Genomic DNA, 14,514 nt, shown 5'->3' with positions numbered 1-14,514 from the left:
AACGGGATTAACATATATACAAATGGTTTAATGACCTCGTACTTCAACTTTACTTAACGAATGAGTGATCAGACCGTATTCATTTTTGTATTATATTTGACGCCTCATTTATTTATTTATTTATTGTGTGTCTTCGTTTTCACAAATTTACACCTTGACGTTCTTTTTTCTCAAATTCGTAAGTGGTACTAAGCTAAGGCCACCATTTTGTTTCAGGTTATTAGTGCCACTCTAACGTGCAGCCAGAATATTTTACATTGACGTATGCAAACAATATTGAGCCTTGTTTCTACTGTTGATGGCATATTCAGCAAAGAGTGATAGGTAAGCTAATCAAGTATCATATAAAGTATGAGCATTCTTTAAAATGGTATATTTGGCTATTGTTATTAAAACCTTTTACGGCCTTTGCTTACAATGGCGGAAAAACGGGAATCCGTTTTAATGCAGAGACAAAAGTCCACAAAATGTCCATATGCCTTTAGAATGGTCGCCAAATGATTGAATCAGTTTCTGCAAGATATCTAAGTTGCTTGCATGGACGAAATAATCAAATATCATGAAGATGGTTGTCATCTTATTAGGGTTGGTGAAGTCAGGAATTTTAATTGCAAGAGTAAGGTCACGTGGTTACTCCATAAAGGTCATCCGGTACCTTATGAGCTAGTCACGTGACCTTTGTTTATTCTGAGTAATCCAGACCTTGAAAGACCTTTGTCTTCTAAGGCTGGTAATTGTTTCCACCCGATACAGCCATGAATCATTCTCCCACCATCATTTTCCTGATACCTTGCAGAAACCAATTAAACCATTTAGAGACCATCGGAACCTTTTGTGGACTGAAGTTCTTCGTCTGTACATTCAAACGGATTTCCTTCTTTCCGCCATTGTCTCATTCATTAGCCTAATCTTACTTATTTCAGCAAAGAACACTTCTATCCAGTACGTATATTGCAGTTACCTTACAGTTTGACAGTTTGCGGAATTCTTCTTTTTCAGAAATGTTGCAATACGTCTGTGTATTGCGTGTATGTGATTGATCAATCAAAGTTGTTTTTTTCTGGCCAGTCGTCAAAAGCACCCTCATTTAATGCTTTAGTAGGCCTACCTCAGTGATCCATGCTCGGTCCACTTCTATTCCCCGTCTTCATCGATGATCTTGTTGACGAGTGTGTTGGGTGTTGCCATCCATAAACGAGCCTGTTGGTCATAATATATCTCATCTTTCTCCTCTAGAGCGGGGCGTACTTTGAAAGTGAATATATATATTTGAATCACAGGACACCCCTACTATAATAGCCTACATGTACATTGTCACATTTATCCATGGGGTATTTCAGGGCCGAAATTAAAGTTTTACAAAAGGTTGTATTGTGTGTTTCTTTTCCTTAGAAGTCCAGAATGCCTGCCAATATCAACAGACTGGTAACATCGTTAGCGATCTCCTTAGTCTGGACCGTGATTCTGGTTGCTGCGGGCCCGCATGGCGGTAAGCAAAAGTATTTTGACCCATCAGATTTACGCAGACAAAACATCTTTGCCCAGACCACCATCATGATTATTTAATAGCATTAGCATGATTATTGCTTATCATTTGCAAAGACAGGCGCGTTGTCAGTTTCATCAGTGTTGTTGTATCAACGATTTGTGGGGTAAACATGGTAAATGTGAGACAACCCCTTCGTTTCACCAGTTTGCTAATAATAATTTCCTACTAATTATTGTCTTTGGGTTCGCAGTTTGCAGTTCGATGATTCATTGTTAAAGGAATAATACTTCTATATTTTGGTCTATTGCCATTTGGTCTAATACCATTTGGTCTAATTCCCGTTTCGTCTATATTCAATTGGTCTATTACCAGAAATGATATAGACGAAATGGGTAGTAGACGAAATGGTATTAAACCAAATGGCAAATCCCCTATATTTTGTTGATAGCTCATTTGCCGGAAGAATGTGGTACAAGATCGCCACATCTGTCTCGACCGCAACCCAGAATCTTCCGTGGTAGAGACGCTCCGACGGGGGCTTGGCCGTGGCTGGGAAGAATAGATATTGGAGAGTCGTTTTATTGCCACACGGTACTCATCAGTAGACATTGGGCCTTGGCTGAATTGGATTGTGTGTACGTATGAAAAAAGTGTTGTTTTGAGAAATTGCGATTTCCAAAAGCTGAATTAATATACGACATATCGCTGATAGCCAATGCGGGAGAACCCTTTTTGTTACGTTGGTACAAATTCCAATAATGTGTCGCTCCACGTTGGAGTAAATTTAGGCTTCACATTAATACACAGTTCGTTTTTAACTATTTGGCAGTTGTGGAATGGCCCAAATGGTACTGATTTTCTCACGACTAGCTGATTTTCTCAATAGTGCCCTGCATTCCCACTGTTTTGACAATTGGCTTTTGTTTGATATGACCTACTAGGATAGCTATTACCGAAATTGTTAAATAGTGTTGGTATATTTTTCTACTTATTACATACAGGATAGACGAAAACTCGGTAGTTATATTCGGAGTTACAGATCAAGATGATCAGTCATCGGCTCGTCAAGAATTTGGGATTCTGAGAGTTTACACAAACCCAGAAGCGGTCAATGCAGGGCCAAACGAAGAGAATCAACTAACCATGATTCGTCTGGACAATCCCGCGAATATTACTGACTATGTCCGTCCAATCTGTATAAATCGGCTCGTGGATGAATGGGATATGTACGAAAACTGTTGGATCGCTGGATGGGGAGACTTAAATAATTATGGTAAATAGTCTACAAAACAACAATCTCCGTGGCAAAATATGTGCACCAGTTTAAGTTTCCAACTAATATTTTCCTGAATTGTTATGTGATGCCACGCGCGCTCCAAAAATGAGAGATAAGAGAATAGACAGAAAGAAAGAGTGGTTACCCTATCAAAGTTACGTTTTTTCACGGCAGTGAAATGATGCCACTTGCCCCAACATCTCATATGCACAGTTTATCCCTTACATGTCATGTGTCTTGAATAGCGTGTAACCCATTAAAACTGTGGTTAAGAGTCTAGGAAATAATTCCTAATATCTCATACCCTAGTTTGTATGCCTTTATCTAATCCTGCCCACATGACAGGGACTAAATTATCCCTTAAATTTGGTAATGAGTTGTTGAGTGTAGTAATTGAGTAGCCTTTTTTTATAAACATGTTTCTAATTGGCTTATAGCCATCACATGCTGACAATACACATAACTGATTGGTTAATCAAAGCTAGGTAGACAGGCCATGGCCAGCATACTGAATGTTTACTTTGTGATTAGGTTTATCTGTATTGAAAACTACACAATGGGCGATTTACTTCAGAAAACTACATGGCACAAAACTAAGTCCATTATCTATAGTTAATTGAATGTTTATTGACTCTTGTAATAACCCAGCAATGTGTGTATAAACCTGTATAATATATTTTCTGTTACAAAATATTAATTGGTGTTAAGTATGAGACAAATATCCCTGACAAAAGCTAGCAAGACCAAGACTAGCTGTGTTTGTTTACTTTAGTGATAGGCTAGGCATCTTGCATATCTGTATACATGGTATAGAAAATTATATTCAACAAATTTAAGATATTGCCAACATGCAATAATAGTGGACATTTTGATACAATTTTCTTCGTAGTTATAGCCAAATTTGTTTCCTGTGGGTGGCTTTAAAAAATTGTTTTCCAGAGTCAAGACGCAGATATCATTATTAAGCCTCATATCACTTATTTATTGTCGTAGTATCCCAGCAAACACAAAACGTTTTCGACATCATTCGCAAAAGGTTATAAAAGGTTGTCGGAAAACGTTTAAATGTCGGGTTATAGAAAGGGTATATTAAGAGTATAAAACGTTTTCATAACCTTAAAAAAAATTTTGGAGCTCAGCAAACAAAAATGTTTTACAGAAAACGTTTAAATGTCGGGTTATATAAAGGGTATAAAAACGTTTTAATAACATTCCAAAAACATTCTTGAAAACTTCATACAAAACATTCTAAACAGAATGTTATTTTGGGGTTGAAAAAATATTTTGCGAAATATGTTTGCCCAAAATATTTTCAATAACGTTTTAAAAACGTTTTCATGACCTTTATATAACCCGACATTTAATGTTCTTAAAATGTTTTGAGAAAAACATTTTAAGAACATTTCTGTGTTTGCTGGGTTCAAATATTTTAACATAATGTTATTTAAGTATTAACACAATATTTGGCAAAAATGTTTGCAAAAATAGTTTACAATAACATTTTTTGAAAACATTTAAAAATATTGTTGTAGTGTGTTTTAATGCAAAACGTTTTAAAACGTTATCATGACCTTTATATAACCCGACATTTTAATGTTATTAAAACGTTTTTACCTAAACCAAAAGCCAAAATATAACTTATTTAAAATGTTTTTAAAACGTTTTTGTGTTTGCTGGGATGTTAGATATGAATACTAAAGGTCAGACCAAAGTAGCTCAAAGTACTATCTGAGACTATTATAATAATCACAGGTATAATAATCTCAGGTACTAGGCCTATACACCTGATCCGTGACTTGTCTTTTTTTGAAGACAACTTCTTGTTTGTTGTTGTTTTTAGCTTTTTGTTTATTAAATATAATAATATATAGTTTCAAACATTACAATATTAACAAATTACAGTTCGTTTAAAAGATTACACCGTTGAAATGTGGCGCCAAAATTATCAAACATGGAACATTATAGGATGCATTCCATAAAGCTCAAGTCATGTGGGAATGGCAAAAGTCACACAACTGGAATCTTATTATCTATTTCTATTCATGCAATTTCAAACAATCTAAAATGAAATACATTACATATCAAGCCTTCGATTATACCATGTCCTGAGAAACATATGATTGGGTTGTTTTTAGATACCAACATCTTGATTTCGATGGGGGATTGGATATATTTAGGGGGTTGAGGATGTCATTCTAGTCACCCACAATATGTGTGAAAAAATGCCTCGTAAACTCTTACCACCATCAAAATTAAGTCGCGGTATATCCCCATTATTACTATTTTTCATCTACGTTTCTTTTACTAAAGATGAAGAGAAACCCAGGATTCTACAAGAAGCTCCGTCCGGAGTGCTTACACCAGAAGTATGTCGCAATCAGAACGCAGCTATCGGAAAACCGATTCACGATTCGGAAATATGCGGTCTTGCAGGAGGAAATGCGGATGGATTAAACAACCCAAGGGCTTGCACAGTGAGTTTTATTTGATCATTTTAAGTTTGATATGAAGATTTAATGAAAATGAAACGTGTAGAAACTAGAAACAAACCAAACTCCCAAAACACCGAAATGTTTAAAATTGAGAGTAGTAAGCTGATGACAATACTTCAATTTCACTTCACTTGGCTCTCCGTTGGAGTTCTTCCACTGCTACAGCATCCACTGCCTGCTGTTTACGTTATATGACAAGCAAAACAGGGTTTTTTTTTTAAGTTTTAAAAGTTTGATAATATACTCCTCACACACCATCACCCACTGAGGAAGGAACCAGTTGGTTCTGAAATTATTTGGGATACCAACCTGGTGAGTGCAGTTGAAAGTTTTAATCTTTTTACTTCTTGATAATATATGTTTATGAAATTTATTTCAGACTGAACGTGGAGCTCCGATGATGTGCTCCAACGATAATCAGAATTGGTATGTTGTCGGACTACTAACAAGCCAAGGGTTTGCTTGTGGCAACAATACTTCTATATACACCCGAGTTTCGTATCAAACTGAGTTCATTGATGCAATAATCAATCGCGTAGCAGGTAAATTCCCTCTGAGTTGCGTTATCAATAATGAATTGAAGCGTTTGTCGTCAGAATAAATGCGTAGGACTTTTCTTCTTTTTATATTTCTATCTGCGACAGGAAACTTTTTGCAACTGTTGAATGCAACATACACTAACATACAAGAGTTTGCAAATCGCACCGCGTCACGGTTTATTTAGTTAGTGTTGATCGACGTATTGTATGTTCAGCAACTGACCCAAAATATATCTGGCGACAAACGACGCATTAAGCTACTTGATCATGTCGGATTTGTATTCTATTTCTAAGCGATATAATTCGTATCAAACTAGATTATTGGTGATAATACTACATTATATCGATGATTGTTTGGTTGTTGGCTATTTGACATGTTGAGAGGAAGAAACAGTGAGCACGTTTAGGGAACGTCATCATGTAAGAATCCTAAGGAGCAAAATTCAGTTATTATACAATATGCACACTTTAGCCTATTATATTATTACCTTTTGCAGCTTGTGAGGAGCCTGACTATCTATGTAGTGACGGAATTACATGTGTATTTCCGGAAGAGTTGTGTGACGGCACAGAACAATGTCCAGCGGGTGACGATGAAGTGACTTGCGAAGGTGAGTAAATGTTAAGTTCACAGATGTTGATATAAGAAGACCCCAGAAATATGTTAGTATCAGTGTAACGCCCACCGTATTGTCTGAAGCCTTTAATATGTGCGTTTTTCTGTTGTGCCAGCCGTTGCGGTGTCGGATCTCCACAGCGCCTAAGCGTGCATAGGCGATGAAGGTGACGCAGGCAAATTGCATACAAACAGATACAATCAAGGCTCGTCATTGGCTGTGTCATGCCTTTTGTTGCGCGCGCAGCGGCGTGGCAGTCTGACAGGCACATAGACGTCGAACTATTATACCTCTGCAGCCGTGAGTGAAAGTTATACATACAACCGTGTTGACATTATGATTTCTCCCCGATTGGGGGCACCCAACTTCAGATTTAGTAAGGGTGTGCGCCGATTTTATAAAGGGTGGTGCTTAGGAACTGATTTGGAGCAACCGAACATTGTGTCTTGGTGAGAATTTATTTTGTGGTTAATAAGAGATCGCAAGTACTGATTGCTTAAAGTGAAATATGAAGATATAGATAGTCTCAATGGCGTAGCTAGATTCATCTTAATTGGGGGCAACGACTATAATGAGGGGGGATGGGCCTGATTGATTTTTCGGCAATTTTCCCAATTTTCACATCAATTAAAGGGGGGCACGTACCCATGTGCCTCTATGACGCTAGGCCACTAGGTAGCCTTGGTCTCTTACTTTTAACAATCGAATTTATCTGAAAAAATTATTTTTACATTCACACCATACTTTTCAAATATTAATAAATAATTCACATTTTCTAATGAGCAGTGCCACAGTGCATGGACACTACTTGTCGTAATGGAGGGACGTGTACAGACAATGAAGATGGCTACACATGTGAGTGTCCCATTGGATGGAGTGGAATACAATGTGAAACAGGTAACATATCTTTAGGACAAGTACTGATCTTTAATCAAGATTCGTCATAATGATGTTGTCTGTTCATTAAGAAATTATTCACAAATTACTATGATCTATTCAACTTTCGTCATGTACTCATGTATACTCAATTATTTCAAATGTATGTTGAGATATCTATCTTTAAGGGACCTTTAAGGTGAGCAAATATAAAGAAGATGCATCCTCAAACTTCGTATATTCTCGCAACGATGTTTTGAAGAAAATGTTAACAAAATATGATAAAAAAATACCCACAAAAGGTGAAAGTGAATAAAAATTATTCAAATATTCAGATATTTTTTACTGATTCACGATACGAAGCGGGAATCTGAAACCGGGGCATATATATAGTGTGACTCCACAAAAGAACAGGATCCGCGTTAATCCGCATCAATGCGATATCCTGGGATGCACAACCATAATAGACACGTGTCTAAACGGAACTCGGATCCGCATCCGGGAAATGATCTCATAGTGAGCACGTTACACCAAATTACAGTGCGAGTGAGTTTATGGCGCTCATTACGCGATGCCAAGTACATGGTGGGCACGCGATGCTGTCTGCGCGCACAGCGGAGATTACATTGATCCGCATCCCATTTTTGCGCATTGACACGGATCCCACTTTCTTTACCCATTATTATAATTGAAGACGGAATTAAAAAGACTGGTTTGCGTATGACGTCCTGTCAACCAGACCAAAAATGCTGTACTGCGCAGGTCAGCAACCAATCACGTCAAGCCTTTGCACTGACGTCATAAGCAAACTAGTCTTTTTTAATTCGGTCTCCCATTATATTTTGATTGTAAGTATCACGTACTGTTTTCTTTGCAACAGTTGACTGTGGTGAAAATATCTCAATCCCCATCGGGACAGCTGTTAATCTCAGCTCACCATTCTATCCTAACGACTATCCCGGTAGACTTCAATGTGAATGGACGGTGACGGCACCAGAAGGATACAAAGTTCTGGTGGAGTTCATGGATGTTGACCTGCAAGTTTCTTACGATTTTCTGTACCTCAATGATACGTATTTCTCCGCTGACCCTGGGAAAAATTTTACTTCTTCGAGTGAAATCTTGGACATCAGACTCACCAGTGACCCTGGCGTAGCCGGAAGAGGATTTCTGTTGAAGCTATCTGCAGTAGATGTTGCAGGTTTGGAAGAATTATTTGAGTAGTATATTTAAACAAAAGACAGTCAAATTGATATGGACGTGTGGATAATTTATGATAATATGATTCTACATTTTGAGCAAAAAATAGGAATCATCGAGAATGTTTAAACGACATTTGTGCGATTTGAAAGCTGAAATTCTATTAAGCCTCTTCCTGGGTCATTTTTTATAATTTTATATATTGCGAATTTCACAAAATTGTCTGTTAACTATGAATTTCAAAGAAAATTTCTATTTTAACCTAACTATTAGGTATAAAATCCATATCACTTACAATATTTTTATAAGAACAAAACAAAAAAATATGGCATTTACTGTAGAAACCTAATGGTGGCCTTCACTCCACCCCCTTATTGTCGACTTTGATGGTCTGTCTTAGCCCCAAGTAAGATGGTGAATAAACATTTTAAATTTAATTATTAATAAAATGGGCCCTAAGGCTGGATCTACGATTAGCTTAAGTCATTTGGGCATCCCGTATGAAAAAAGGAGAGATGAAACCCCTTTTGTAAAAACTTGCGCTTTAATGGCTATCAATCATTCATAATGCTCTCCAAATTAGAAAGGACCGCGGTGCAGTGAGAGTCCTTTCCGATCAATGACGCACTCCGTCACTTACTTCAGGTGAGTGAAACATGATTGTCAATAGAATATCACACAGGTGTTATGTTGTACCTGTTTGAATTTCACACTTTCCAAATTGCATTCAATTACTTATTTCTCGATCATTGCTAACCGTTACCCAAACTCTTAAAATATTATATTGATTAGAGTATCTGTCAAACATATTTTGCCTCACGTTTTCAGGAGTTGATGAGTGTTCTTCATCCCCTTGCTACAATGACGCAACATGCACTGATGAAACTGACGGATTTTCTTGTCAATGCCAAGCACCATGGGCTGGGAGAATATGTTACGTTCCAGATGAAGGTAAATATTGTGCTTTCTGATCACTGAAAGGGAACCGGTTCTTAAATTTAGTTCAACATCCCATTGTGTCTAACCTATTCTTTCTGGTTCTCCTACATTATAATTATAATATTATAGTAAAGAGGTTTTCAATTATTTAATAAAAAATACCATGCAGCCAGTAATTTAAGGATTTACACCATTTTGCTGTCCGTTGGTGTAGTAAACGTGTGGGGACTCCATTTGCGATAACTAAATGGATTTATTCTCACATACAGATCAATTTTGTGGAGATCAAGACGTCATTCTAGCTCCTGACACTTCTCGCAATATCACGTCGTTTGATTACCCCAATATAAATTCTTATAGAGCCAGGTATAGATGTAAGGTGATCATTACCGCACCTCCAGGCAGGAAAATCTACGTAGACTTCCAAGACCTCGGGCTTTATCCAGCAGCAGATATATTGTATCTCAACAATTACATCTTCACCGGTTTCGAAACCCCTAACAAAGGGTTCATCTCGGATGGAAATCATCTGGAGTTGGGATATTACAATTGGGGTACAGGTATCAGCTATGGATTCCATGTAGTGGTATCTGATTATCTACCACCGGGTAAGAAATAGTCTGACTACACGCTTCATATTGTCATTATGTATTCACGATAGTTTAACTAATAATACTTGCACAAAAAAGTAGTTGTATCGTAACAAGCACTTTGCAAATTACAACTAATTACAAAGTATAATCTTATTATATTGATGAATTTATGACTAGTCTCACAACAAAAATGTTCACTTACGTGAGCTTACGTGAGTATAATCTTATTCACATTTATTCAAGGTGGTGACGAGTGTATAAGTGAACCATGTCAAAATGGCGGACAATGTCTTGAAAACGACAGCGGATTTACCTGTAAATGCAGACGGGGATTCACTGGGAAGTTTTGCCAGACTGGTAAGAAAGACCAATTCGATATAGGGGTTGTGTACCACTTCAGTGCCGCATAGGAGGGGTAGACTTGCGTAATTGCATGCCAAACAATTCTTGTCGCCTCTTCCATGTCCGGTGTAAATAACAATAGGTTACAGGATTGAATTATCATCATTATCATCAATATATTCCTCGCGCCAAAATATAACTTAACCAAATATTTGGGTCTACTTGATAGGGATAGCTCTAAACACCAAGAGACAGAAGACACACCCTGACAGAACTAGTGGTTTGACCGTGTTCCAGCTTTTAATGTTCCGAACAATAGAAAACAAACCAAATTTCGCCGATTCCTCCTGGGCGCTGGCGGCGGTTGGGTTTTGAAGTTGTCCCGTATAGTATTTTTATTTGTTTCATCATTGGCTAGGCTAAATATACTTTTCAATGGCAGAAAGTGGGAATACAAGCATGATTACTTGAATGATCTTTTTCCAGGGTTATCCCGTTGTGGTCGTAATCACTTTCAATGTAAGAATGGACGATGCATTAAAGCCTCCGATGTATGCGATCGACGAAACAACTGTGGTGATGGCAGTGATGAAGTGAACTGTAAGTTCCCGAATTCAAACATTAATTATATTTTTTGTGTATATACCTTTGGATTTCATTGTGTCATCTTCAAAATTTTAGTTCTGATTATTGTCAAAGACAAGGTGATCTGATCAAGTTCCAAGCTTGACATTTTAGTTTACTACTAGAAGCTAGAGCTGATTTTTTTAGATTTAAGGTGATGGGGGAAAGTTCACCTGCTCATCATTTAACTGGCATGTCAAGTAGGTTCTGGATAAGACGTCGTTCTTAAACAATAGGTACTGTAGTACAGATGCACATACATTTCCCTAATTTTATATGCATTTTATACTCATTGTCACCAAAATAATATTAACACTACTTAGCAGAAGAAGTATCACTGGACCACTCCCAATATGCCTTTATTTGTCAATAATTATTGTGATATATCGCCTAAAATGGCCCAGAAGACGATGCACGCCACATTTGTTGGTTGATATTGTCTCTATTCCGCATAATTGCACGGATCAATAAGCCCAATCGCCATTGTAACTTCCGGTTTTTGAGGACACTTTGACCTCTGAAATATCGGGAAAATTGCTGTAATTATCATTAATTATTTATTATTGTATAAATAATGTTATCATTAAAAATATTTTATATAATTAATATATAAAATAATCATATTTTTTATTCTTGTTTTTATTCTTGTAAAACATTTTAGATTATATTTTGTAAGCACAAAAACCAATTTTGGTGAATTTTTCCAATATGTCAGAGGGCAAAATGTCCCAAAACTGCAAAAACTGTCCCACAATGCATTGCAAACTTTCAATGCCGATTTGGCTTATTATAAGTACGCGGTTTGCATGGACTCGCAATCAGAGTATTAAGGTTATCTTGGTGTAACAGGGGCTTTTAAGCTTCCATTTCCAACAACATTAGGCCCCAGGTCACATGGGGGAAAATGGTAAATCACACATATTTATCAGCATTTCTCCTCATTTTTCACAATTTTACAGAATTCAGCAGCCTGTTTTAACAGATTTTGTCGTTATTTTAGAAAATCTGGCTGTTTTGTGTGATCTCCCATTTTCCCCATGCGACATGGGGCCTCGTTTCAGATCATGAGTTGACATTTAAAATAACTCACCTTAAAAAAAAAATTTAATCCGTAGAGAGGTGGGGGGTATGTGGTTGGGTGAGGTGGGGGGGTGAAAATTCAAAACGTTCGAAATCGCTCATTTTTTTACCCGCTGGAATCTCAGGGCAGCAAATGTGTTTGATATAGCTCAATTTTGGCTCCAACTTGAATATTTTGCATTGGCTTCAATGTAAAATTAAAACTTCACATGCATTTTTCTGGAATTCCAAGTGCTTTTTTTCCTCTGTCGTCAAAAAAAATAGAATTGATCGCACATTAAAGTTTCTTTTCGAGAACGCACATATTACTTGCGGACTTTTTTGAAAGAAAAAAAAGCGGGAAATTTAAATCAAATTTGCTCCACAGTTCCAAAGTACACAATGTGCTTACACAATGATACAGCACCTTACCTGTATATGTCCGATGTGTGAAATGCAGCCAATGGGCTGTTCCAGTTAAAATCCTTACACCCTCTAGATGGAGTTCATGACGTCAATCTTGCACAGAGGAGTGTGGATATCAAATGTAGTCACCCATTCAGGCAACTCCATTTGTCTTTGCCGGGTGGGGAGTATGGAATTCAAATGGAATAGCCCAACATTTCTTCTTTTGTAGGATTTGAAGGATTTCAATTTTTAGGCCCCAGGTCACATGGGGGAAAATGGTAAATCACACATATTTAGCAGCATTTCTCCTCATTTTTCACAATTTTGCAGAATTCAGCAGCCTGTTTTTGTGTGATCTCCCATTTTCCCCCATATGCGACATGGGGCCTAACATTTAATATTCCGGTGTTGTCTTTATCATAACAGGTGAATGCGAATTTCACTGCTACAACAGGCGATGTATTCCACAACGTTATGTCTGTGACACAATGAACAATTGTGGTGACTGGACGGATGAACTACGTCCAAATTGTAAGTTCTGTTAAAAAAGTTATTTTGGGGGATAAATATTGTTGCGTGTCTCTCATGCTCTTTCACCCCTCTGCGTGTTGGGGTGTGTTCGCGTGCGTCACTTCGTATTGCTGATGCTATAACAGCTTTCATTTTGTTTATTCCTTGCAGGTTAAAAACAACCATTGTACGGCACATCAGGCTGATAATTAGGTCATACCTAGCTGAAGCGCACGTTAAATCAAACAACATTTATTTAATTTAATTTTTTTTATTGCTTTAAGTTAATTACGCTCAACGTTATGGCTTCTCAAAGAAGTGGGGACTGTCTTCTTGATGTGTGTAGAAGTAGCATAGCTACCCAAGAGTTTAACTACAATGTCTCGCATAATAAGGACAATTGACCTTTTTGGTAAACCCATAAGCCTTTGCGAGTACACTTGAGATGTCGTCATTTGACGTCACGCCGATCTGCGCCGATGCGCACATCGTTTATTGAACATCATTTACCAAAAGGTCAATTTGACAGAATTACAGGAATTAGACTATATAATAGCTGTCAAAGTTGATTTGAACATTTTTATTTATTCAGAAAACCATATCCTTAATTTTGCTATTTTTACATCTTAAAGTTTTACATTTTGACATCTTTTAAATAAAATTGAATATTGATAGTAGCTAACATTTAATTTTTGATTTGTCTCGTAAGTAAAGTAATTCCCTCTGTATGGCATATTTTTATATTATTCTAACAATGCTGTCTTGTATATAAATTTTGGATTGATCTATTCCTTGGGCAGTAATACAAGGCGAGGAAATAACCGCTGTGCCAAATCTCTCACCGACTACCATGACTATTAATAGTACTAATTGACAAATAAACTGGCATGATTAGTTCATAAATAGTAATGAGATGTCAAAATAGAATCAGTCCTGTTGTATCTATTCGTCTCTGATTCGCTCAAATTGCGCGTAAGAGTATCGCGTCGACTCGCGCGAGCTGAACCGTGCTGTATCTTGTCCACAACTTATAAGTTCCCCCTGAATACTTTTTAAAATAAATCGAAAAATATTTGACGAAATGCACACCTGTAAAAAGGAAAAACGTTTGGGTAACCTTAATTGTTATACACATATGGACCAAATTATAGCGTCACGTGTCATTGCGTTCAGTCACAATGATTCATTATCTAAAAAAGAGACCGTTTTAAACAGTGTTAAAAGTTGCATCCGAGTCAACTCTCAAACAATACAGTAAGCCAGGTCTATTCATGTCAAAGAAAACCTGACTGCTACGGACTCAGGCGCAACTTTTAAAATGACATCTTTTCTTACACAATTAACCATTGCGACTGAACGCGATGATGCGCAACGCTATAATTTGGTCCACATGTGTAAAACAAATAGGGCTATGCATACTTTTTAAATTTTTTACATTTTGTAAAATATTTGTCAACTTATTTTAAAAAGTATTACGGGGGAAGTGATAAGTTGTGGGCCCTATATCACACGGGTAAGAACCAAGAATGTAGGAACTTTCTCAAGTGTTT

General features: G+C 37.1%; 1 protein-coding gene across 1 annotated transcript; it reads left to right on the top strand.

The window, feature by feature from the left end:
• Nucleotides 1-924: 924 nt before the first annotated feature.
• LOC140148098 (uncharacterized) lies at nt 925-13,873 on the top strand. Its single transcript, XM_072169955.1, has 15 exons — nt 925-942; nt 1,393-1,489; nt 1,938-2,124; nt 2,491-2,762; nt 5,076-5,239; nt 5,637-5,799; nt 6,294-6,407; nt 7,200-7,310; nt 8,170-8,490; nt 9,318-9,440; nt 9,698-10,036; nt 10,265-10,378; nt 10,850-10,963; nt 12,881-12,985; nt 13,136-13,873. The coding sequence occupies exons 2-15, from the start codon at nt 1,402-1,404 to the stop codon at nt 13,138-13,140; spliced, it is 2,220 nt and encodes a 739-aa protein (XP_072026056.1). The 5' UTR covers nt 925-942; nt 1,393-1,401; the 3' UTR covers nt 13,141-13,873.
• The last annotated feature ends 641 nt before the right edge of the window (nt 13,874-14,514 follow it).

The sequence above is a fragment of the Amphiura filiformis genome, chromosome 3, assembly GCF_039555335.1.
Source record: "Amphiura filiformis chromosome 3, Afil_fr2py, whole genome shotgun sequence".
Lineage (NCBI taxonomy): Eukaryota > Metazoa > Echinodermata > Ophiuroidea > Amphilepidida > Amphiuridae > Amphiura > Amphiura filiformis.
Note: the sequence above shows the minus strand (reverse complement) of the source record. Positions and strands in the feature narration are given on the sequence as shown.

Bases quoted from the DNA above. Each gene is read 5' to 3' on its own strand.
- LOC140148098 (XM_072169955.1), top strand. From the start codon at position 1,402: ATGCCTGCCAATATCAACAGACTGGTAACATCGTTAGCGATCTCCTTA. The intron at 7,311-8,169 runs GTAACATATCTT...TCTTTGCAACAG, and splicing joins TGGAATACAATGTGAAACAG to TTGACTGTGGTGAAAATATC. The intron at 8,491-9,317 runs GTTTGGAAGAAT...TCACGTTTTCAG, and splicing joins ATCTGCAGTAGATGTTGCAG to GAGTTGATGAGTGTTCTTCA.